The sequence below is a fragment of the Clinocottus analis genome, unplaced genomic scaffold (genome assembly GCF_023055335.1).
Source record: "Clinocottus analis isolate CAN_PGR_092001 unplaced genomic scaffold, fCliAna1.0.p SCAF_22, whole genome shotgun sequence".
Taxonomy (NCBI): domain Eukaryota; kingdom Metazoa; phylum Chordata; class Actinopteri; order Perciformes; family Cottidae; genus Clinocottus; species Clinocottus analis.
The window spans coordinates 8785195-8810438 of record NW_027175954.1 but is presented as its reverse complement, the minus strand read 5'-3'; the positions used below and the strand labels follow the sequence as shown (position 1 = coordinate 8810438).

The 25244-nt window shown below is 41.3% G+C and overlaps 4 protein-coding genes across 6 annotated transcripts; 2 read left to right on the top strand and 2 right to left on the bottom strand.

Moving 5' to 3' along the window:
• On the top strand, positions 1-3482 carry cbx8b (chromobox homolog 8b). The gene is made up of 5 exons (XM_068588944.1): positions 1-137; positions 231-274; positions 595-660; positions 831-897; positions 1890-3482. The coding sequence occupies exons 1-5, from the start codon at positions 69-71 to the stop codon at positions 2733-2735; spliced, it is 1092 nt and encodes a 363-aa protein (XP_068445045.1). The 5' UTR covers positions 1-68; the 3' UTR covers positions 2736-3482.
• A 1131-nt stretch (positions 3483-4613) lies between these two features.
• On the bottom strand, positions 4614-9037 carry cunh17orf67 (chromosome unknown C17orf67 homolog). Its single transcript, XM_068589302.1, has 4 exons — positions 8900-9037; positions 7295-7395; positions 5825-5946; positions 4614-4814 (listed from the first exon to the last, which is right to left on the bottom strand). Exons 1-3 carry the CDS (start codon positions 8952-8954, stop codon positions 5830-5832), a joined length of 273 nt encoding a protein of 90 aa, XP_068445403.1. The 5' UTR covers positions 8955-9037; the 3' UTR covers positions 4614-4814; positions 5825-5829.
• Positions 9038-10025: 988 nt separating this feature from the next.
• dgke (diacylglycerol kinase, epsilon) lies at positions 10026-20064 on the top strand. Of its 2 annotated transcripts, XM_068588930.1 has the most exons (12): positions 10026-10097; positions 10705-11180; positions 11679-11838; positions 11916-12035; positions 12173-12316; positions 12462-12619; positions 13084-13132; positions 13250-13363; positions 13544-13615; positions 13864-13991; positions 14519-14630; positions 15008-20064. In XM_068588930.1, exons 2-12 carry the CDS (start codon positions 10729-10731, stop codon positions 15236-15238), a joined length of 1740 nt encoding a protein of 579 aa, XP_068445031.1. In that variant the 5' UTR covers positions 10026-10097; positions 10705-10728; the 3' UTR covers positions 15239-20064. The 2 variants fall into 2 exon arrangements, with proteins under 2 accessions (XP_068445031.1, XP_068445030.1); XM_068588929.1 differs by lacking the exon at positions 10026-10097 and having other exon boundaries at positions 10498-11180.
• LOC137793025 (E3 ubiquitin/ISG15 ligase TRIM25-like) lies at positions 18947-24783 on the bottom strand. 2 transcript variants are annotated; one of them, XM_068588931.1, is made up of 8 exons: positions 24187-24783; positions 23458-23553; positions 23052-23285; positions 21891-22071; positions 21780-21806; positions 21573-21629; positions 21070-21261; positions 18947-19239 (listed from the first exon to the last, which is right to left on the bottom strand). In XM_068588931.1, exons 1-8 carry the CDS (start codon positions 24781-24783, stop codon positions 19148-19150), a joined length of 1476 nt encoding a protein of 491 aa, XP_068445032.1. In that variant the 3' UTR covers positions 18947-19147. The 2 variants fall into 2 exon arrangements, with proteins under 2 accessions (XP_068445032.1, XP_068445033.1); XM_068588932.1 differs by having other exon boundaries at positions 21903-22071.
• Between the last annotated feature and the right edge of the window lie 461 nt (positions 24784-25244).

The following is a 25244-nucleotide window of genomic DNA, read 5'->3' as shown; positions in this document are numbered from 1 at the left end:
GACTGGAGAAAAAAATATCTGCTCCGCTAGCGGTTACCGAGCTAACGGTAGGTAGCACTGGAGTAAACATGGAGCTGTCTGCTGTCGGGGAGAGGGTGTTCGCCGCCGAGTCGATCATCAAACGCAGGATCCGGAAGGTACAGCGCTGCATATATGTGTATAAGTGTACTGGTACTGCTGCCCTGCAAGCTAACGGACTGGTTTCTCTGTGTTTCTGATGGCATGTCTAGGGTCGGATTGAATACCTTGTGAAATGGAAGGGCTGGTCTCCCAAGTAAGTGCTGCTACATACGCGCCTCATGCATGTTTTTCGCCCGCATTGGTCGCGGCTGTCGTTAGCTCGGCAAAGCTAGCGACACAGCAGCCGGGATTAAAACTGGAGTAACGTTCGCGTAATTATAGCACGATGGAGACCGTAGCTTGCAAGGCTAACGATACATTCTCCCGCACGGTGTGCGTGTGCGTGTGCGTGTGTGTGTGTGTGTGTGTGTGTGTGTGTGTGTGTGTGTGTGTGTGTGTGTGTGTGTGTGTGTGTGTGTGTGTGTCAGCGGTCGCTTCTTCCATTTAACCTGACGCCAATGTTTTAATTCTCAGATACAGCACTTGGGAGCCAGAGGAGAATATTCTGGACTCCCGCTTGTTTGTTGCGTTTGAGGAGAGGTAACGTGAAGATGTCTAAGCTGTCTGTCTTTTTTTACCATATTTTTTAAATGTTTTTTTTAATGGGCAGCGCCAATGAATGTTGACATGTGCGATAAGTATACGGTGTTCTCGGTGCACTTTGCTCCCGTGAACCTCACAATAGGCGTCTGTCACTGTTTTCCTCACAGGGAGCGTGAGAGGGAGCTGTACGGGCCCAAAAAGCGAGGACCAAAACCCAAGACGTTTCTGCTCAAGGTACATTTATTAGCGTTGTTTTGTGTTTGTGTGTTTTTTTTTTAAATAGTTTTTTATGCATTGGATGCTCACCCCTGAATAACGTCAAATGTACGTATTTATGTGTTTTCATATCACAACCTAGTCATAGTGTATTCTGGATTCGTAACTTTTTACTTGAGGCTTTTGCTAATTAATTTCGGCCTCGTTGTATTAATGCACTTGACTCAGTAGTGATGCTAACGGTGTTTTCCATGTGTGCAGCTTGTGCATTAGCCAGTGGGGAACTGTTGACCTGCTAACAATTTGGGAAGGCCTTCACAAACAGACGTTTATAAGCTTGTTCTCGGTCCTAAATCTTTTTGTAAAAATCCGTTGCATTACCCACGATATCCGTCGTTAAATTCAGATGCACACATGTCTCTGTCCTATGTGAACTAAATGGTTGAGTTACGTGTATCCTGCTGCAGTCAGCAGGCGGTTTCAGCTTTTTAGGACAACAAACGGTGGAAATTGACCGACAGTTCATCTTGATCTAACCTAAATACCAGAATCTCCGTGGACTGTTGTTACAACTGAGGTTGTGGAATGTCACCAAGAAATGTCTGCTGATGTAATTGTTATTGCAGTAGTAAATGTTTGCAACTCATTTTGCACCTTTTTTAAAGTGTTTTTGAGGGTAGCTGTGTCCAGTGTCAGGCATGGGCAGTAATTTAAACATTCAACATGCCTTTTCAGAGATATTTTTGACATGTTACAGGAAGAGCAGGTGTAAAAAATAAAATTAATGATGGGTTGGATTCCATTTCGCTGCTCAGGTTTCAGGTTCCTGGCATGCTGCCTGGTCACGCTGTCATGGCTATGTACTATATAACCAGTTAAAATAACTGCCCTGTGAAAGGCTTGCTAAATCAACTAAGAAATGAAAGTAAAACAGCTAAAATAGAACAGTGATTAATATGTATAATTTTGAATAATAATTGCCTCATTTTTTTTTTTTACCTTTTCAATAGGCTCAGGCTAAAGATAAAGCCAAGTCCTATGAGTTCAGAAGCGACGTAGTCCGAGGAGTACGGAGCACTTACCCGACTCCAGAGCCGGTTGTCACCCCCAGGGCCAGAGAGGGTCTGAGAGCCGTTGTCCCGACCATCTTTCCACCCAGTACTGTCAACCGTGGCGAAAGTGTGCGGGTCAGACCACCAGAACTGAGCCCCCGTGAGTACCAGCAGCAAACCGGTCTTGATGGGCTCCTCCACATACCCAAAAAAAGAGGCCCAAAGCCTAAACTCCGCTTCAAGGATGGCAGCTGCAGCCCTGCTGTCTTTGAACATCACAAGAGGAGGGCAGAGGAGCAGGTGAGCTACAGCTCTCACAAACGGGCTAAGCTCCAGGGGGGTGAAGAGATGAGGCTGATCAAAGTGGCCCACAGACATCCAGAGATCCATGGTCATAAACACCACCACCACCACCATCATCATCACCACCACACAAACAACCGGGGAATCTCCGGTGCAAGCTCCTACAAGCAGCCCTACTCCGACCGCAGCTTGCATCCACACAGGACAGACATGGACTCGCACAGGACTAAGGACAGCTTCCTAGCGCCTGTACACTTCAAGCACCAGTCCAAACTGAACCAGAGCCAGAGTCGCCCCGCTGAGCTTCCACAGATGGAAAAGCCTTACTTCTTAGACAGGCCGTCCCCGACCCGGCTCAACATCGACTTGGATGAAGTGACGTGGAGGCCCTCTGTTGGCAACGTGGAAAAAGTCTTGGTGACGGACGTGACCACCAACTTCCTGACCGTCACCATCAAGGAGAGCAGCACTTCGAAAGGCTTCTTCAAGGAAAAAAGATGACTGCTTGATTAATTTCCTCTTGCCACGCTTTCTCTGACTTGCATCATAGTAATTCTGGAGCTTATTGGACATAGTGTGATTATTAAGCAAAGCCGTTTTTGTATTTAGTGTATGAAAGCAAATTACGTAATGTGTATATGTGTATATATTATAAAGTTGGACATGTTCTCTTTAATGTATTGACTAAATCTAATTGGGTCCATTTCACATCTGGCATTGGTTGAAATATGAACAAGTTTCTTTTGCAACAGTCCGCTATATTTCTGTAAAGAGCTTATGAATTGTACTATTTTGCAATTGTAACTAACTAGAATGTATTTTTTCCACTCCTATATCTTCCAGTCTGACTTTATTTATGAGAAGTGAGGCAAAGTTTAGATTATAAATTCAATCAGTGGATTGATTATTGCTCTATAATTTGAACTGATTTGACTGAATATACCCATTTAATTCATTGGGACCGATATTTAATAATGTACTCAAGCACTTTGAATTTAAAACTATTACAAAATAATCCGTTTGTGTTGCATTCAAAGACCGAGTCTGTAATGTGTCTAACATTTGTAATTAAAGTAATCAATTTAACACGGACATCTTAAGGTGTATAACAACGTTTTTCCATAAACATGGTATATTTTACATTTTCATAGAAAACGTGTATAAAGCTTTATTGTAAGACGATACTTACAGCGTTGGTGTCAATTTGCTTTTTAGATGCTTTCCAATAAATCCTTTGAATTTTCTCAATTTGAGGGTTTTAATGAGTTTTTATTACAGCGCTGTTGGCCTCGACATTAAAAAAAAAACTTCTTTAAAGGGGATGTCTCAACATGTTACGCAACTAAGCCTTTAGGTCCACCGTCCGTCGTTTGGGTTTATTTCTTATTCTTTATATATTTGACTGGCCTCATTTTCTATCATAGCATATATTTAGAAATATATTAAATGTGTTATTTTAAATTCTTAAATGGAAAATAAAGCGTCATAGTGCGATGACTGCAGCAGACGTTAAAGGCCTTTTCTAAAGCTGCAGCGGGCCTTTACGTTCATTTTGCATTAGAGTGAATTTAGCAGACATTTGGGTTTCTCTCTTCAACACCAGCAGCCCATCAACCCACAGACTTACTGTCATATTTAATTTATAGGCCCACGCGTCGCGCATCTCAAGTCCGCTTTTTTGTCATTTGATTAATTGACTGACAAAAATGCAGCTATTCATTCTCATAGGCCTCAGTTGCTATATTCTGTCATTTATTCCGACAATTACTATATTTCTATAATTTCAGAATAAGCGTCAAATGTATTTGTTTATATAGGGATGATATAAAGCATCAACCAGTGCAATACGCAGCATGTATAGCCTGCGCAGATGCGCTTTAAAAATACATAGTTTAGAGTACTAAATAGTATATTTTTCTTCTGGGCTACAGGCCTGTTTCTGCAGACGGATGGCCTATGTTTCCATTTATGCCTCCAGTCCTCGGTACATAATTACTTTTACAGGACACTTAACCCCAAAATGACGCCGTCTATTTTTGAGCTAAAATGTTATGGGTTTTTTTTATTATACTGAGCCAAAGTAAGAGGCACGACATTTTTTTTCTCGCGTTGTGAACTAAACGCATTACGTCATAAACTCCTCTTTAGATCAGATGTGTTAAACCGTCTGTGACTGACTGAAAACAGGAAATATATCATATAGGCTATCTATCTATCTATCTATCTATCTATCTATCTATCTATCTATCTATCTATCTATCTATCTATCTATCTATCTATCTATCATATGCCAGGGAAATAGCCTACATACCTCTCTTCTTATATAATCATCATCATCTTATTAATAACACGACCACTAAAGCATGCATATAGATTTATTTGTGATTGTATTCACTATAATACATTTCACTCTTTGATACACAATTAAGAAAATACATGCAAAAACCTCCGATAAAAGTAAACTACATACAGTAAGATTATATGTGTGGCTATTTATATATCAGAAGTCTTCACATGGTCATATTTTAGGAGAGAGAGTCCATCTTTTTCCAGAGTTGTCATGGTCTATGCTGTGCTTTACTGTGAAAAGAAAAAAAGTAAAGAAAAGTTCAAACATTGTCATCTGGTCACACATTACTGCTATGATTCATGTATTGTATCTCAAACATGCAGCATCACTCAGAATGGAAACAGGTTGTCACTTTGACTTGCACTAAACAGAAAGCTTAGACTTGTTGATTTGCTTTGTTTGTGGCTCTATTTTAAAGTGGGAATCTGTTATTCAAACAGTTTTTCAACTTAAAGCCCACTTCTAATTGTAAAAATAAAGTTTAAAATATCATAGACCACATTTTACACATCTGAGGAAAAAAACACAACATGATAGAAAAAAGACTACTTGCCTGTAAATATGTATGCATCATGATCCAAATATCATGATGCTGCTTACCCTTACATTCTGCTTACGCTTACATTTCAACTTTTCAATTGAATGCTTTCGCGATCAAATTTCCTCACCAATCATTTTAGTGGCAAAGTTGTCTACTAGACAACCAAAGTGGCAAAAAGATGTCTCTACCTGATGATGTTGATTGGCTTGTTGATATGCAAACATAACAGGTCATTAAATGTATGTATATGCATACATTTAATGTATGTTTCAATATATATATATATAAACCTTTTGGCAGTATAGCTCCACATCCCACTATATAGGGCCGACTAGTAGCTGAGAATAGTTGGTTTAAAAAGTAATATGTGACATAAGTTTGAAAGGGTTCTGAGGTTTCCTGCTGAGCTAAATAGTCATGATAACGTCACAGACAACAGGAAAAGAGTTAACGCACCAAGAAATGACCTTCATACAAATAAGTAATTAAAAAAAGGAGGAGGCAATAAAGAGATTAAGTTGTAGATTAATGGAACGACTTTACTCAGTTCATGAAGCAATAATTACTTTTCTACTTACAAAGGTTTTGTAAGTGTGGAAAAAAAGGTTATGCCCTGCAGTGTGTGTGTCTTGCTGTGTGCACAGTGGTGCGTTCAGGTCCAAAGGGAAAGTGTAGACTTGTGGAGACGCCGATCATCACCTCCATCAGACGGGGTATCCGTAGTTCCGGTCACAGCGAGGGTAGCAGTGGGGGTTCAGCCAGTGCTCCAGGTTGGTCTCCTGGGCCCTCTGATCCAGAACCTGCATGTGGAGCAGATGCTCCTGGTGGAGTGAGAGGGTGATTCATAAGGTGGAGGGAGAGGCAGATGAGAAATGTCAATACCTGCACGTCTGTTTTGCAACCCACATTTGCAGTAATGAAAGCGGGTGTCAAAGGGGGGAATCAGTGCTGACTCAGAACTATTTATTTATTCCTCTGCTTTCGTTCTTGCACTCCACCACAGCAGTGAATAAATAACCAGCACATGAAGAGAACAGTGTAATTACAGAGGTGAGCTAAACAGAGTGAAACATGCTTGGGCTTGATCAATGATGAATGGATGCATTCAAAGCATTACAACGCAGCCCAAGAGACATATTACTTCATAGATACTGCTGCCTCAGGTTGATTAGTTACACTTGAGTTGAGCAACAAGCCCTGAGTGCATGAGGACAGATTTGTAAGACATCTATTAAAAGCAGTATTTTCAGAATCAGAACCATTTATTTGCCAGGTAAGTGTACACAAACAAGGAATATTTCTTGGCGGTGCATAACATTAGATGAGACAATCAACAATAAACAACAGTGCAATAGATAAATTAAGTCTACAATAAAGTGCTCAGACAAACAAATAACAGTAACGTAAACAAGTGTTCTGGAAGTGTTAAAGTGTAACGTTAAAGTGATATGTGTATTTAAATATGAAATGTAAAAGGGATGTGCAAGGGAGTAACCGACTCCCCTTTTTCAAAAAATACCTAATTATGTTTTGAGAGAAATATTTTGTATGACTTAGTTTTGTTGTGTATAATTTGTTTCTATAGATTTGTTTATTTATAATCGGAAATTTGACTCTTTGTTGACCTGATTTTACAGATTCAACTTTCTGACACACAAAAAGTGACCAAACAACTTTGGGAAAAAAATGCAATGAATGAATAATAAATATATTACATTTTTAAAAGATACTGATGTATATCTTATCCAAACCCACAAGACACACACAATGCACTATTCATATTAACCCATTTAGCATTTATAAACAAACAATGAATACATGGCTTAGAATATAATAGTAATAAGCTAATCTAAGAAGTTTTGAAATCTTCATTCATAAGGAGCATCCATAATTAACGAATAATGAATGCTTAATGACCTAATTGATGCAGCATATTAAATATGCTAATATTTAGACTAGTTGTTAACAGCATGTATTTATGCTTCATATTAGACAATATTATTGTTGATAAAATCGTTAATGAACACTATGACAAAAATATTTTACTGCTGCTACATTACAGTTTACACGAATGTATTGCTTATTATTGGGAGATCAGCCTAATCGATCATCAATAATCAGGTGAATGTCCACCTTGTGTAATGTATCTTCGCTCTGGATGAACCTTACCCTCATCGGCTCATCGGGGTGGCCGGCCTTCCTGGGCCGCTCCTGCCTCTTGCTGCGGAGCAGCTGCTTAGCGAAGCTCTCCTTGATGATAGGGTTAGCATCTGCAGGAGAGAGAGAGAGAGAGAGAGAGAGAGAGAGAGAGAGAGAGAGAGAGAGAGAGAGAGAGAGAGAGAGAGAGAGAGTGTAAGATAAGTGTTTGACAAAAAATACATCAAATATTTACTCTTATGTGATGTGATGCTAACATACAATTATTGTACCGGAGGTGGGAAAGAAAACATTCAATAAAGTGGCACATAAAGAGATAACACAATGAGATTGTAGTTTTGTTGTTTTCTAGATAGATGTGTGTGTATGAGTTTGTGTGTGTGTGTGTGTGTGTGTGTGTGTGTGTGTGTGTGTGTGTGTGTGTGTGTGTGTGTGTGTGTGTGTGTGTGTGTGTGTGTGTGTGTGTGAGTGAGTACTAAGACTGTGTGCTCTGGGTTTAACCTCTGCCTGAGTTATTTTGTTTATTCAATGAACATAACAGCTGTTTGCTTGGAGGCTGGGTATTGGCTAATCAGGAAGACATTCCTCTCAGAGCTGCGTTCAGACCCATGAATAAGCCTCTCACCACGATATCTATTGCTGGTGAGCTGTGGCTGACCTGATCTGTTTAGCTGGCCCATGTGAGGCTGTTTATTCCCCAATGGGAGCTGCTAAACACACACACACACACACACACACGCACACGCACACGCACACACACACACACACACACACACACACACACACGGGCCTCTGCAAGGGCTCTCTGTCTCCCTCTCTCTAACCAGGCCTGTTTTGGGAGGCAGGGTGTTTGGTGGAAAGCAACAGAGTGCCCATTCATCCTCCTCACTCCCCAGGGACCCGGGCACATGCAGCACGTGACCCCAGCAGGCAGCCAGGCTGGCTCTCTCTTCCTCTCCTGCCAGAGGGAGCTGCTGTGAATGAACCCAGCTCTGTCAACACAAGACCAGAGCGGCTGCTGCTGCTGCTGCTTTCTGGGCCCTCAAAGTGACGTGGCAACACACTCACACATTCAGTTATCTCGTTAAGAGAGACTGATTTTTGGTTTGCATAAAAAAATCAGCAATTGTGTAGATTTGTGGAATTCAAACTTTATGTTTTCAAAGCAGGAAAGCACTTTGATTACTCTGTTGTCTTAATTGTCTTTTTGTCTCTGTTGGCTTTAAAAAAAATATGTATCCTGTTTATTGTATATAATATGTATATATGTATGATGAGAGCTAAGTGGAACCGGAATCAAATTCTATGCATGACCAATAAAGCTGATTCACAATAAAGCTGATGAAGCTGAAGTTATTTCAGTTGTATTGGAAATGCACTTGATCAGCGTCTCAATATGCTCATGCAACAAAAGCAAGATGGGCAAAATTCCGACTTCCCTAAATGACATCATCATGATTCTGTTGATGTCTTTTCTTGACTGGTTTGAATCTAACCTACTCCTTGTTGGAAATTTATCCAGCAGGAAAAAAGGGGTTTATGACAATGATTAAATTTCAACCCATAATTCATTGAGAATGGCTTCATGCTCTACTCAAGTAAATATGAGTTTCCTACCTGTGTAAATGGTCAGCAAGACCAGGCCGAGCAAAAACACCACCAGCTTCGTCATCTTCTTCACCTTTTTTCTGCCGGAGGCTTCTCTGGTCTGAGGTCTCGACCGGAGAGTCCAGAGGGGGTAAAGGGGAGATTCTCCTCCTCCTGCACGTCACCACACAAACAGTCATGTACCGGCTCATGTTACTGAGGAGAAGTTTGAAATGAATCATGATCAGTGATGATACATTTACTCACATAGAAATATGATTCATATTTGCTTTAAAGCTGCAAAATGCAGAAACATTTGAAAGCACCTATTGATGAGGTCTGTTCAGGCAAATGGGAGACTGTCCACTAGATGGCGGTGCAAACACAATCATGTGGAGAAAGGAGGAGTTTTTGAGGCTGTTCAACTCTTTTAAGTTATGAGTTATGTAAACTGATCGGGTATTATATCATTTCAGTGTTGACTACTTTTTAAAAATAATTTATATTTGTAAATGAAGGATGATGTAGAAGTCCACCATACAGTACATACAATTTCAAATGTGACATCACCAAGGCAGGTTTTATTACAAGTTTTGGGGCAACTCTCATGTAGTTTTAAAAGCCATGTATTATGAAGTTGTGTTTAATTGAATTACCACAACACAAATTCGGCTTTATTCTCGCACAGACTGGTAGCATTGGGATTTATGTGAACTTTGATGCAACATGGTAACTCTGTGTTAACAACACATAGTCTGTCACGTATCAGCCCATCCATTTGTTTTGTTTATCTTACATCTTGTTTGACCTTTACTGTTACTATGACATTATTTCCATAGTTCCATACCAGTTTAATATAATTTAATTAATAATTGACTAGTTACTGTGTTTAAACACTTACTTGCCCACGATGGTTTTTTAAATTTGTATTTGTTAGTATATTGGATTGGAGCCTTGTCATTGACGCGCGATAGAAAAACGTCATTGTGCGTCACTTTTTCCGTTTCCGCTTCTCGCGGCCTCCTATGAACTGCGCATGTGTCTCCAGTTGTGTGCGCACACAAATGATCGTGCTGCTTTGGTTAATTCCTGGGGCATAGGAAAGCTTGTATTCCTTCAATGTGATTATCTAACACGTCATTAGCTTACAATGCAACGCAGAGCGCATGCGTGTGGTGGAGCAGCAGTAAGCACATCAGGGCGCTCAGAATCAGAGATGATATAAAAGGTGAGAGAAAACATGTGTTCTTTTCCTTGTTCGTTTAAACATCATCAGGCAAACAAGAAAAGATCAAAATGTTTCACATTTGGTTCTGTTTTGTTTCTTCTTTGGAGTCAAGTATTTTAATTGAACAAGAAAGAAAACGTCTTCTTTAAAAAAAATCTTTAATTTACAGACGAACTCTTATCTGAAAAACATTTGTCAGCAACTGCAATGGCCATGTTGTATAGGTCAAATTTTCTTTTCACAACAACAGATTATAAATATCCCCTCAAGACAGATTTGTGGGGCAAAACTTTAGTTTTTCTTTCCTAATCATCTCGTCATCTATCTGACCTGTTGGACAGTTTCCTTAGTGTGCGAACTGAATTGTCTTGACATTTAATCATCTCTGACCAAGCTACGGTGGCGCGGTAGCTCATTGGTTCAACGTCACGTCGCTTTCTTCTTGTTTATAGCTAGTTATACATTTAAAAAAAATGTTCATATTGAAGCTGGTATTTGAGCCATTGTCCTGTTAGTATCTGTGAACATGCGTTTCGGGGGCAAAATGTGCCGTATACACTCTGTGTTGTTAACATAGCTTCTCTCTTCACGGATTTCCGTTCGTTAGCATCGTCGCTTCCCTCCAGCAGCGATGCACAAGGAAGGGGACGATGTGCACGACGACTGCGGCTCCCGGGAGGAGTGGACGCTCCTGTTCTGGACCTCTCTGGCCGTCATCGTGCCGGTCATCATCACGCTGTGGTGCAGTGCCCAGCGCTCCAAGCGGAAAACGCACATGAAGGATTTCTTTCGTAAGAGTAAGCACGGCTGGCACTACACGGACCTGTTCAACAAGCCCACCTACTGCTGCGTCTGTTCCCAGCACATCCTCCACGGGGCTTTCTGCGACTGCTGTGGCGTGTGCGCCGACGAGCAGTGCCTGCGCCGGGCCGACCGGAGCCTGACGTGCAAGGAGATCATGGCCCCTTGTAGCCCTGGCGGAGCCATGAAGCACCGCTGGGTGCGCGGAAACGTGCCCCTCGCCAGCTACTGCGCAGTGTGCAAACAGCAGTGTGGGACCCAGCCGAAGCTCTGCGACTTCAGGTAACGTGGGCGGTGCTCCAGGTGCAGTGTGTGCCTCTACTCTAAATCTGCAGCTGTGTGCGAAACAGAGGTGTGTTTTGCTTTTTGCCCCCGAGCTCTGTGGCACAATCTGTCGAATAAATGACTATTTACACACTTACATGTCAGCAAAAATCTAAAGAAGGGCTCGCTGCTTTAGACTTGCACCTTGTCTATATGTCATAACATAATGGGGTGCAACAACATTTCATTTTAATCTGTCTTTCATTTTCTCTAATGGACTGCTGCTGCTCTCTGGGATTACAGTTTGGCACTCACTGGCTTAATCTCATATTGCTAGATAAATTACTCTGCGAATCCTTATAATGACAGGCAGTTTCTCAAGTCAGAGGTAAGAGATCAGAGATCAGAGACAGACTTGCACCATTGCAGCGAGTTCAGGGACTTGCTTCTTTCAGCAGGATTGGCTTTTGTGTATTTTCTTGCTTTTCTAATTGGTGTGTCTCCCTCTGCCTTCAGGTGTGTGTGGTGTCAGAGCACAGTGCACGATGACTGCATGGACAGCGTGACGGCTGCAGACCAGTGTGACCTGGGCGAGTTTCGTAATCTCATCATCCCTCCTCACTACCTCTACCGCGTCAACAAGCTGCGCCGCAGGCACCCCGACGAGTACAGCAAGGTGCTTCAGTGTGATCATGCTATGGGTTTATTTGATATGCAAGAGCTGTTTTTCACAGTTTCTCTGTGCTTCTGCAGCTGGCTGCGTCCTGTGGCAGTGGCTGGACTCCAGTGCTGGTCTTGGCTAACACACGTAGCGGTAACAACATGGGGGAGGCTCTGCTGGGAGAATTTCGCAGCATTCTGAATCCTGTGCAGGTCAGGATGGAGCTTCTCCTACGTGGTCTTTCATTTGATTAAATCATCCTTTAACTTTCTATTTAGTTGTCGTCCCTTTTTTTCCCCTCAAAGAAGCATGGAGATTATTCAACATTCAAATGTCTTTTCTCCCCCAGGTGTTTGACCTGTCTGAGCTGACTCCGCCCAAAGCCCTCCAGTTGTGCACCCTGCTGCCTCCCGGCAGTGTCCAGGTGCTGGTGTGTGGCGGCGACGGCACCGTGGGCTGGGTGCTAGATGCCATCGATACTATGAAGCTGAAGGTCAGATGGGACGGTCTCTGAGCTATGAGAAGGATTACAATGTGGATTACAATGAGAATGTGGAATTGTTTGTTTCCACCTGTGTACCACCACCTCTCTGCCTTGTTACCAACATGGCTCCTGCTCTCATACTCTCCTGTGTCAGGGCCAGGACCAGTTCATGCCGATGGTGACCATCCTGCCCCTGGGGACAGGAAATGATCTTTCCAACACTTTAGGCTGGGGTGCCGGGTACGCCGGAGAGATCCCAGTGGAACAGGTTCTCCGTAACATCCTTGATGCTGAGGTGGTCAAAATGGACAGGTGGGGCAGTAATGCAAGTTTCAGTCTTTGCTTTTGGGATCAACAGTTTGATATCAGTTCATCAGCTTTTTGATTGTACTGTTCATATTTGTCCTGCAAAGTACATGTTCTTTAGTCTAGAAGCTATGAAAGATATTCTGATTGGTCACAGCTTAAGAGCATTTACGGTCTTAAAAAAGTAAAAACTGAACTTAATCAAATTTGTGTTTTTTTTAAACACTGGTCGTATCTTCTCCATTTCTTTTGGTTAGTTTTAGTTTTTTAAGAACTGTATTAGTTCACAATTCAAACTTTTATTTTCCAGCTTGAACTAGTATTTTCAGACCTCCAGAATATATTTGAATTTGTTTACCAAGTAATGGCTTCAGTATTTATCCAGCAGAAGTGTAGTCGTTCATTTCTCAAAACCTTGCCATGACCCTGTCTGTGTTTCTTCCATTCCTTCTAATTTTCTGCATTTTCAGATGGAAAGTGCAGGTGGCTTCAAAAGGCCTCTACTTTCGTAAACCAAAGGTGAGTTTGACCTCTTGTTTTAAATTCTCATCAATATTCAGTCTGGCCTTTTAAGTGCAGATATGTTATGACTCAATCAGCCATATGTACAACACACATACTGCTCGTCCTCCTCAGGTTCTGTCCATGAACAACTACTTTTCTGTGGGGCCCGATGCTCTGATGGCGCTCAACTTCCACACGCACCGTGAGAAAACTCCTTCCTTCTTCTCCAGCCGCATCATTAACAAGGTTAGATTATTTTTCTCATTTGAATTCATAAATCATGTGCAAATGATACCTGAATTTGAATGGGCATGGTGAGACAAAGGCGTTATCTCTGAATATGCTGGCTTTCTCTTCGTCAGAAACATCAGCGAAACAACGTGCTTTACATTAATGCCTACTTTTCTGTTTGTTTTTCCCACCCAGACTGTATATTTCCTCTATGGCACCAAAGACTGTTTAGTGCAGGAATGTAAGGATCTGGATAAGAGGATTGAGGTACAGTAGCCGTGTGCATGAGTTGATGCTGTCTTCTGTCTTCACCTGTGTGGGTCATAGGGAGAATGAAACGGAATCGGCCAGCAATTTCCCTATTCATGACATTTCTTTCCATTTGACCTGCTTGCTTGAACATGTCTCAAATAAACAACAGTAATACAAATAGCACTATATATTTTTTTTTAAACCTTTGGGATCTTTAGGAAGTGACACTGTATCAAGACTGTGTCTGTGTGTTCCTACCACAGCTGGAGTTGGATGGGGAGAGGGTGGCGCTGCCCAGCCTGGAGGGCATCATAGTTTGTAACATTGGCTATTGGGGTGGAGGCTGCAGACTCTGGGAGGGTATGGGGGACGAACCCTGCTCCCCAACACGGTAAGACCTGCACTGGGAAACCGGACGCTCGGGTGGATGGAATGTATGTATATGTGTCAACTTGCATGATAAACACACCTTGCAATTATTATTTTACAAACAGTTTCAGGAGAAAATTCTTCTTTAAAATGTAAATTTCATTATTTGCTTTTTGTGTAGTTTAATAATAGTAGTAGTTTAATAATAAAAGAAGATAAATAATTTACATCTTTTAATTCAACAAGCAATTTCTTTTGTTTTACCGGAACACTGAAGTACATCTTAAATATCTGTTTACAACCTGTAATTTATGAGTTATTCAAGATATTCAACAAAGTTGTCCTACAGTTTCCTTATATCGTTCAGCCCTACTGCGAGCCTCGATTAATGCGTCACAAAAATGTCAGCTGGCCATCAGGAAGGAGAAGACTTTATTTCTCACTATTCACTTTTCATGTTTTGGTATTTTTACGCAAGTGTTTATACCAGTACCTCGGGTTACTATGCCAACTAATAGCAAACACCGGCGACGTTTCCTGTCCCTGCAGGCTGGATGATGGTCTGCTGGAGGTGGTGGGTGTGTTTGGCTCCTTCCACTGTGCTCAGATCCAGGTCAAGATGGCCAATCCTGTACGACTGGGACAGGCCCACACTGTTAGGGTGAGGCAAAGACACGCACACGGGGACACAGACATGGACACACGGACACGATTCTGCCAGTTACAACCACAGAAAACACAACAAGGAAATCATTTGAATACTTTGTTTATACTTTACATAGTTGCTGTATGTATAAGGTTCTTGAAAACAACCATTTTAACCATGTGGGTGAACACAGTCACAGGTTCAAAGAGGAGAACAAATAAAATTTGACCACCGGAAATAATATTAGTTTTAGCTTCAGTAAAAGACACCTGAAAATAATAGTTGATCCACTTGCATCTTGAAAAATGAAAAAAAGGAAAAATGTATTTCTTGTATCAAGAGCACCTGTTCTTAACTGCCTTGCCTTTATGGGGTAATCTCTCCCTCCCCAGCTGGTTCTCAAGAGCTCCAAGATGCCCATGCAGGTGGACGGGGAGCCGTGGGCCCAGGGTCCCTGTACCATCACGATCACCCATAAGACCCAGGCCGTCATGCTGTACCACAGCGCCGAGCAGACGGACGATGACGACGACGACGACGACGAATCCAGCGCCTCTGAGACGGAGAGCCCCACCCCTCACGACTCCCCCAGACCCCCGGGGCCGGAATCTGCTCGTGCATGACCCGCACCAGACATCACTCGATCAAAAGCTCCTCCTATTTTAGTCCCCGTCTTCTTTTCTGCCGCCCAGTTTCTATTAATCACTCGCCTGCAGTGGCACTTCTTCTTTGCCCTCTCAGATCTTTGAACACACTTTATCCTCCAATCGTGTTGCTAAGAATCAGTGTTATAATTTTCCTGTCTTAATATTTCATACGTATAGAAAGAGCTCACTGGGGTTTAAAGGGTGGGTCCGGAAATGGGCCTTTAATGGGTCTTTATATCTTTCCATATATTGTACAGATCTCAGGCAGTCACCCACCTGCCGCTTTCACAGGTCAGTGAAAGGGACAGGCAGGCAGTCAGGAGGGGTGAATGTTTGTGAGAAAGATTTCTGTTTATTTGCACTGATCCCTTGTGCCATAGCCGTCTATAGTTACTACAAAACTGTATTTATTCTACTGTAAACAATTTAACAGATTAATGTCCAGACTGCTATCAAAAGGCAGCAGTGTTTGTGCAGGTATCTGTGAGCCATTTTAACTAAGTGGCCCAGCTCCAATTTACACACAATGTTGTGCAGGGAAGGTGTCGCTAAATATACATACATAGCTTGATTCCTCTTTCTTTTTTTTTACTCCAGAAAGAGCACAAACAAAGAGCAAAAACATGTTCTGTGTGAAATGTTAAACTGCTCAGAATATCTGTTGGATTTGCCCTTCAGGCTCATCACAGCATTTATTGGGTTTTAAAGTGTCTCCTGCATTTGCAAGATAATTGAAATGTGTATGAAAGCCTAGAGGTCTCTGCATCTGATGGATCAAGGGCTCTGTTACAACTGCAGTGTGTTGTTAATCACTGGACATGTTGGTTTGCTTACTTCATGGTGCCCTGTCTTAAGTAGCTTACCGAACTGCTCGATTGTACTAAGATACAGTCTTGAAACTATATTTTTCCTGCGAGAGCTACAGGAAACGGCTTCACTTTATTTTGAAAGTACCGCCAAGTAACTTGTTCAGATGATTTGATTTTGCCTACTTGTGTTTTCCTTGTCCTTACATTTTCTTCCTGTTTACATATTTTGTGTTGCACTGTTTTGGCACTTATACTGATTAATACCGTACACTGCGTAGGATGTAGGTTATATACATGAAACCATAATGCCGACACCTGATGTTGTTGCCAATAGTGATAACTGCTGATGAGATTAAGCTGTCCCGTGTTGTAGGTTTACGTTATTAGTGCAATCCTCTTGCATTTCATAATTTGTGGTTTACGAAATAGTCACCAGAGACTAAAAACAGTATTATCTGCAGACCGGTCCAGTAGATTGTTTCCTGAACTGCTCCAGTTTAAAACTAATACCAACGGTCACTTGCATGTACATACGTGTAGTGTTCAGTTGACATTACTCTGTTGACTTGCATCTTTCCCGTTCTCTACATAATGTGTGCAAGAGGTCCTTTGTCTTTCTGTCAGTTGAAAAGCTTGTTCGGAGATTAATGTTACCACTTGAGGTGGTCCTATTTATTGCAGAATGGTTGCCCGTTGCTCATAGCCATATCAGAAAAGCCTGTCGTATGTTAGTTTATGCTTTCTTATGAACCTGGAGCCAATTTGCTGCACATAAGGCTGAACAGGGATCAGTTCTTAGCCCAGGATGCCTATGCTTTTTAAATATGCACCTCCGTGGCAGGTAACCAAGCCTTGTGGTTTCATAGCCCTCTATTTGTTTGGTGAATGTCTTCTTGCTCAAGGACACCTGTCTGACCTTTTACCGACTTATCCATGTTTACCAGAGTTGTGTGTGTTGTGTTGCACTGAAATAGCTTAAATGTAACTGGGGTTTATTGTCAAGAGTTTTCAGCCACGCGAGCAGCATGGCTCTAGTGCACTGTTTTCAGAGCGAAATACCTCAACGACCGTTTGATGAATTGTCCCGCAATTTCGTCCAAATATTGATGGACGCCTGAAATTGAATCCTAATGATTTTGTTGATCTTGAGTATTTAGTTGGCTCCACCAACAGGTCAAAATTGGGCTTGTCAAATACTGTAGTATTTGATGTGATACTCGAGACGTAAATTACTGACCAAATTTCTCCCACCCTCAGCTGTAGTTTAAGACTAATACTAGATAGCATGCTAACATCCTAAATATTAGCACAATCCACCCTTACTATATTCATGACAGCACATGCTAGCCTTCAGCTCAAATCAGGGTTGGACCATAATACAGGTGTTGATTGCAAAACGACATAAGGCTTCGCTACTCCATATTTTTATATTAACAATGAATAGAATTACTATGTGTAATGTAAAGAGAATATAATCACCAATGCTGCAGTTCCCCTTTGATTTCCATGGCGCTTTAGCGTCTTTTCATTTGTAGTTTAAAAAAAAAAATGTTATTATGGTTTCCATGCTTTGGTTGTAAGTCCAGCACAAATTTAACAAATAATTGTCTCCTTTTTAAAAAAAACAAAAAATCTTCTTTCAGCGTACTGCTTTCAATGACATTCTCTCATTTACAATGTTTTGCAATGGGAGAATAAAGGGGAACAAAGATAAATGTGAGCACTGTGCAAGAAGGCTGCCATCCTTATGGAAATCTCAACTTTTGCTCAAATCTTTAATTGTGTTATTTTTTCCCCCACCTGCATTCAAGGCAATGAGTGCTAGCCAATCAGAGGCAGAGTCGAGCAGGTTTGCGCAGAACGCAGGAGGATCAAACTACGATAGACGACAGGCCGGTAGAGGAGACGGCACATTTCCGAAAAACGTTCTTGCAGTTTTTGCTCGTATGCCATTGGTTAAACCACTGCGTGCCAATGTGACACGTATGTGTCAGATTGCGGACCCCTACTATGAACCAAAACGGACCCACAAAGAGTGAATATTGTACTTACAGTTGTGAGGTTGCCAGAAACATGACTTCAAATGAATGCTTGTATTGCGTTGTGTCTGCTGGATGCTAAGTAGACTTTTGTTGGCTCATATATTTAGCATAACAACTCTGTGAAGCCCTAGTATCTTTGTGGGATGTTCAGCTTGTTCTTGAGTGATGCTCCTTAGTGGCTGAAGCAAAACCCTGATCATGCAGGTTTGATTAGAGTTGACAACGTAGAGTTGAGCCTGATAAGCTGATCGAAAGGTTAACCCTTTTGATTTATTTAACAGTGCTTATTTTTTCTGGAGCCACTATTGTTAAGGATTTAGGAATAGCAAAGATGTCTCTCCATTTTAAACCATCCAACAAATGTGTTTCCTGTTGTGTTGATGGTTACGCCTCAGAAGTTTGTTTGCGTGGCTAAAGACCTTTTACTTGTTTTCTTGTTGGGGGTGGAGCGACATGACTGATGTTGTTGGTTGTTTTGAATGTTTCCCATTCAATCCTGTTGGTTTATAATTTGCTAATTCTTGGCAGATACTGAACTATTTATATAGACTCAGTTTCTCAAGGCAAATTTCACTGTTCTGTTTACCAAAATGCTTTTAAATATTTAATATATATTTGAATACGCTTACCTTTTTACAGTCAAACATCTGTAGAGATAAGAGAACTCAAAATGCTGATGAGAATGTGCAGAAAATAACACATTTCACTTTGACCACAATATGGTCCTTATGTGGCCGCTGCTAAACAAGAATGAGAATGCAAAGTAAGAGAGAATAAGCTTTTATTGGTAACAATCAAGTAAATCAAAGCAGTTTACAAAAATGCTAGTAAAGTGAATTTGTCACCACAAGAGACAAAAAAATATTTTGATTGAATGTAATGAAGCAATCTTTTCAATTTGAAGACATTCCCATAAATATTTTCATAAATAAGCAACATGTCTCTGTGTTTTGATTGTGATATATATTTCTTGAAGAATTCAAGGGGGGGGACTGCATGTAATAGTGTCAGTTATTGTTATTAGGCCATGGATTTTATCTTCTGGGATTGTAGAATTGATTGAGGTCAAAGCGTTTTGTACTTGACATATTTCCACCTGGAGCATTCGGGGGCCTTCTGTCTTGGTCTGAAAGAAAAATATACAAAAAGGTCTCTCTCGTAGTTCACCCATATTGGACGTTGTGCCAATTGCCAAACTGATACAACGATGTGTGTGTGAACACCTGTACTTACATAAATTACATTTGCAGATCTATAAAAGGGCCATAAGCTGTTGTATTTATAAAAATAAAATAATCCCTGAGAATTTTTGTAACTGTTAACTCTACTGTACTAACACATGGTAATTACTGTCAGGGCCGTCACCATGGGACGGGCAGAAATAAACTCATTAAATACACTCTCTGCCAGTCACGTCATCCGTCTCAGCTCTGAAACAGTGGTTATAATCGCTGCTCTTCAGACTTATTTCAAGCGCAAAAACAAGCGCAGATGAGATGTTGTAAAAGCAATGGGCTTTGATTGGTCATGTGACACACGTCATACAATCGTGCCAAAACTCAAGGTAGACTCACCAAGGGCAAGCAACTCTTTGCTAACGTATTTGCAACAATTCACAGGAGAGTACTACTTACAACATTTCATTCACCGAGACACCGACACTTGTCTCAAAGCCTGGACAAGTAAGACCAAAGCTATCACAAAGGCCTGATAATGTCATGTTTCTGTTGATCCCCTTTGTGTTTTCAGTTGTTTTGGTAATATAGCTTCATAGGTTATGTCCATGTTAATGCTGCTTTTTAACCTGACCCCACCTAACTTTCGCCCACCTCTCAAGATGTGCAATATTCCCATATAACTCTCCTCTTTTCACAATCCAGGGACAGCACTCAGGACTTTTTTTTTTTTTTTTTTACTGTTATTTAACACAAAACTGAATATAATACCTTCCTTGTACATACTATTTTATTTTTTTTTCTCATTCTTATTATATTGTGTTTTTATTTCCAAAAATTTCAATATGTCTGGACTATTGGTCGAGGCACAAATGGCAAAATAAAAACCTTGAACCTTAACCCATTTGGTACAGTTTAAACAAGCTTAAGTCTGTTTCTGTTTTATGACAGGTGCAAAAGTAGTCCAATCAAGGAGTTAACTGCCCAAAAAGTCCAGCTGTTATGTGTCAGCTCTGCCTTTGTTGCCAGTCCTTGTTGTCTTGTTACCTAGTCATAGTGTTTCCCTCCCTATTCCAGTCCCCTGCCAACTCGAGATGGGCCTTGCCTTTCTGATTGTTGAGTTCTTTGTTACATGGTAGTCAGATAATATTACTTTGTATTGCAGTATCTACCAGCTAGCCACTGCCCAGACTTTCATTGTAATGTTTTTGTAGATGAAAAATATCCAATAATCACCGGGCCACTACCTTCATAGTAAATAGTGCTGATAATGGCCTTTCAAAAAAAAAAAAAAAAAGTCAGGTAAGGCAGTGAGATTGTTTTCACGCTGCCTTTAGATCATGGGTGGGCACACTTTTTGGCTCAGAGTCCACAATAAGTTTTAAAATTTGGCTGGCTGGGTCTAGAATAGTAAAGCAGTGTTCACACCAAACGCGTCGCAAATGTTCCTCGCGCTTGAAAGAGAGCGTAACTTATCTTCGTAAAAACAGTTACCGGTTCCGCCATCCACCATGGAGATAACCACAAGGTCTGCTTGATACTAGTGTGAATTCCACATACGTCAATGTCGCACACGTAAAGACCACATTAAGAAACATTAGGAAACATTAAGAACCATCACGCATTAAGAAACATCGTGCTTCGGGAAACACAAGTCAGGAACAGAGAAGTGCTACAGCGGCCATTACTATAACTCTGGCACAAGCGTTTCCTTACTGTTGAGCTCAATATAACAATTTGATATTGTGTGTGTGTGTGTGTGTGTGTGTGTTATATCTTACTTGTATTTTGTCCTGCCATAAATGGTGGACCCTGATAGAAGCCCGGTGGCTGGGCTTGCACAAACTGATTCCAGGCTGCTTGTGAACCCATGAAAGGATAAATTGATCCAGGAACCGGCTGGAAATTCTGGATGAGTGGACGACCTGCACTGTGCGACCTGGGCGGCCTTCTCTGCTTTGGCGGCTTGGTTACTTTGGAAACAGAGAACATGAGAGGAGACAATAGTGTTTCAAAATTCTCCTCAGATTGTTTTTTATTTAAATAAAAAAATGTTGTCCTATCAAAGCACAAATACGCAAAAAGTACCTTTTATACATCCCTCAAAACTTTGATAAGGACACTACATGCACATGTTGACAAACAAAAATCTACAGATTAATATATTGTTTCTTTTCAAGGTTTCAAGACAGACTGTGCAGACTTGTATCATTGAGATATATTGTATGATAGGCACATGTTGAATACAGTAGGCATTATTATATTTAGATAAAACTTATTATACCGGATTCAGGTTGAGATCCAGCACTTGCAGGTGCTGATACAGGAACAGTTTTTTTTTCTGTGAATAGAAAACGGTCCACAATTAGATAATCTCATTTACACAATACAAGTCCTTTTCTATATCTCCAGTAGCCCACAGTCACAAATATACAATGTTAATAAAGTCAACATTTGATTTACTCTCCAGTATCTCTCACAGGAAACTCACCAGATGCAACAAAGCCAGGGTTAAGTTCTGCAACACAATTGGACACATGATTGGCTTTATTATAATTTCATAATTTATTTCCAAATGTAAAATCTCCCACTAAAAATGTACCTGCACATTCACCTGGTTTAAGTATGTGTAGTCGGGCCTCAACAGGCTGTTTGAGGATCTCTGTCAGATACTCCTTCAGGAGAGCAGAAAAAGCCTGTGTTGCTGTCACATTCTTGGAGTCCAGGTTGATTCGAGGGGCAGAAGCATCTTTAAACTTTGTAGCATTGAAGTCAACTGAAGCCTTTAAGGAAAAAAATACTCATTAATGATATGTGTCTGCAAGACATGGCATAACTAGGTGCAAATGAGCATAGCAACATCCATTGTCTATCCTTGTTTTGATGGTACATCTGGGGCAAAAGTCAAATGTTCAAATTAGAGCTTAAATTAATGATTATTTGCTTTAACCATAAATCAACATATTTTCTCGATAATTGTTGATTTCTGAAAATAATTAAAAACAAATACCAGTTAAAACACCCCAACAAATATTTGAATATGTCAGTCTCTAGGCCAGGGGTGTCAAACTAATGTTCAAAGGGGCCACATCAGCATTATGGTCGCCCTCAAAGTGCCGGTTGTGACTGTAACACTGCATAAACTACTCCCTAACATATTGTTAAATTACTGACTTTGCATTTGTTGTATTCTATGGTCACTGTACCCTGTAAAGCAGCATAGACTTTCATTTTAAGACGATCATATGCCTTTCAAGGTGTCACTGGCCACATAAAATGACATGACGGGCCGGATTCAGCCCGCGGGCCTTGAGTTTGCCACCTAGGCTGACTGACATGTTCAAACAAATTTTTAAAATGGATATAACAGTCAAAAACCAAAAGATATTTGATTCATATATCATTGAGAAAACCATCAAATAATCACATCTGAGAAATAATCAAATCAATTTTTGCCTATTAATTTTCTAATCTACGAATGTCTGCAGCTTTAGTGAAAATTCAACAGATTCCCTTTCATAGAAATTGTGTTGTCTGCAACATCCACCCAAATAACATTCAGGCTAATTCCTCTTTCTCGCCTCTAACATGCTGACTCAGGTATGCATGAAGAAGTGTATATGAAAAGAGATCAATTTCACATTTTAATTGTAATTTCTCTCTGCACAGTCTATCAGTCTACAGTCTCATTTGGCTTCAGCCTGAACCTCAATTACCCTCTCTTTTCCCTTCCCTCTTTTTCCTGTGACAATGTTCACCTCACCTGGAGAAAGGCCACGGTTTGGGATTGACTCAGCAGGCTGTTGATTTGTTCTTTGGCGTTTGTCATTTTGACAGTATTGTCAGTCAACGTCTTCATGTGGTCCCGAAGTTTCGTCTGGCAAATGTTCAGCTCGTGGTCCACGTCATGCTGGGCCTGACGTTCTTCTTGCTCCAACATGTCCCGAATCTGCTGATACACAGTTGTCAATGCTGTCTTCCTTTTGGTTGCTGCGACCTAGAAAACGGAACACGAGAGGAGCCATTAATAAATACATGAACATGTAGCCTAATTAAATGGATAAACTGACATGATGTAATTGCCATCACACTTCCTTTGGTTAATGAATATCTAATTGATGTGTTTCCTATTTTTGTGAAAAACAGGAAATGTAAGAGATACAAATTACCTTCAGCTTGCTCTGTGTGTCATTTATTTGAAACACAGCAGTCTGAATCTTTTCAATTTTCCCATCCAGCAAACCCAGCTTGTCTCTCAGGCCAAGCTGCAAAGACAGGTATGGAACATAGCTTCAGTACACAGAGAATTATGTTATGTTTGATACACATCTCAATGGAGGGCCTGGAGAGCAATAAAAGCAATCCTTTTTCTAATAGATGAACCCCATATGCTTTATTCCTGCAGCTTCCTCTTTAAACGGCTTTTTAAACTGTGTTTTTCACGACACTAAAGTTCATTTATTACAACGGCGTACTGCAATAGTCTCGAATGCCTGCATAGTTAAATATTACCTTCTTATCGTCCATTTATAAGTTAACACATACTGTGTTATAGAGTGAGTGGAGCGAGATGGGAAGATTGATATCTCTCTCATGTCTGTAACATAACATTACAGTTAATGTAGCAGGAGCTATCAGCTAACATAGCTTAGCACAAAGATGGAAAAACATGGAGAAACAGCCGAATTTCCGAATGTCAAAGCTCACTAATTAAACAGTTATATCTTGTACAAATGGACAGGGCCAGCGAACAAACATATCTATCAAAGTGTGCCTTTTAATAAGTGAGGACCGGCTAATAAAGTCATAACTTTCCACATAGTCCTCACTCTGAAGGTTGAAACTTCACAATTGGTCCTCACAAAGACACAAGAACAGAAACACACACCCCTACACACCTCTATCAGGCTCCTCTGCTCCTCTGGGGATATGAAGGAGCAGCCCTTGTGCACCTGCTGGAGGCAGAGGCTGCAGATAGGACGGCTGTGTTGGCTGCAGAAAAGCTCCATCAGCTTGTGGTGGTCCGGGCAGATCCGCTCCGACAGGTCGCCGAGGGGCTGACTCAGCTGGTGGAGCCCATAGATTGGGTTTTCCCGGTGAGGCCGCAGGTGCTCCTCGCAGAAAGAGACCATGCAGGTGAGGCAGGTCTGCGACGCTTCTGCCCGCATGCACGTATCGCAGCGTATGACGTCCTCCTTCTCGGCTTTGCTCTCCTCAACGATCAGGGTGGCCTCGCTCTTGCTCGTCCTCAAGTTGAAGGTCCGCACGACGCTGCTGAGCACCGTGTTTTTCTTCAGCTCCGGCTTGGTGGCGAAGTGGGTCCGACACTGGGGACAGCTGTACGAGTCCTTCCAGGTGCGGAGGAGGCAGTCCTGGCAGAAGTTGTGTCCGCAGGGGATGGTCACCGGACAGTCAAATGTACTCAGGCAGATGCTGCAGGTCAATTCATCCTCCAGACTGATCAGAGAAAACTGACTCGCGTCCATGTCGGCCATGACTAGATGAGGCTGCGGGGAGGAAACGAAAGTTAACGTGGCAATATCTGGGGCGTGTTATCCCCATGCCACTATCTCACGGATCGCCCTCAGTGTAGCCATGAACCTACAACCTCCCTACTCACAATATGTTTCGTAAATATCTCTTATATATTATTTACTCCCACATATCTTTGACGCTGGTGCAGTTAACTCAAGCTCACTGGCATTTAGTCACTGACGGCGTTATCTCCGACAACTCATGACTTCTCAGGAAGCAAATATTTTCTCTCTTATCTCTCTTTTGCAGTCAATGATTGTCTGAAGTCTTAACACCCAAAGTTATCAACAAATATTGTCTTCCCTTGTGATCTCTTGACTGTAGATTTTGACAAAGACACACCCACCTCCTCCAGAGTATTTCTGAACTCATACTTATGAAAGTGTTTTTCTTCACCAAGAAAATAATTGTGCTACTTATA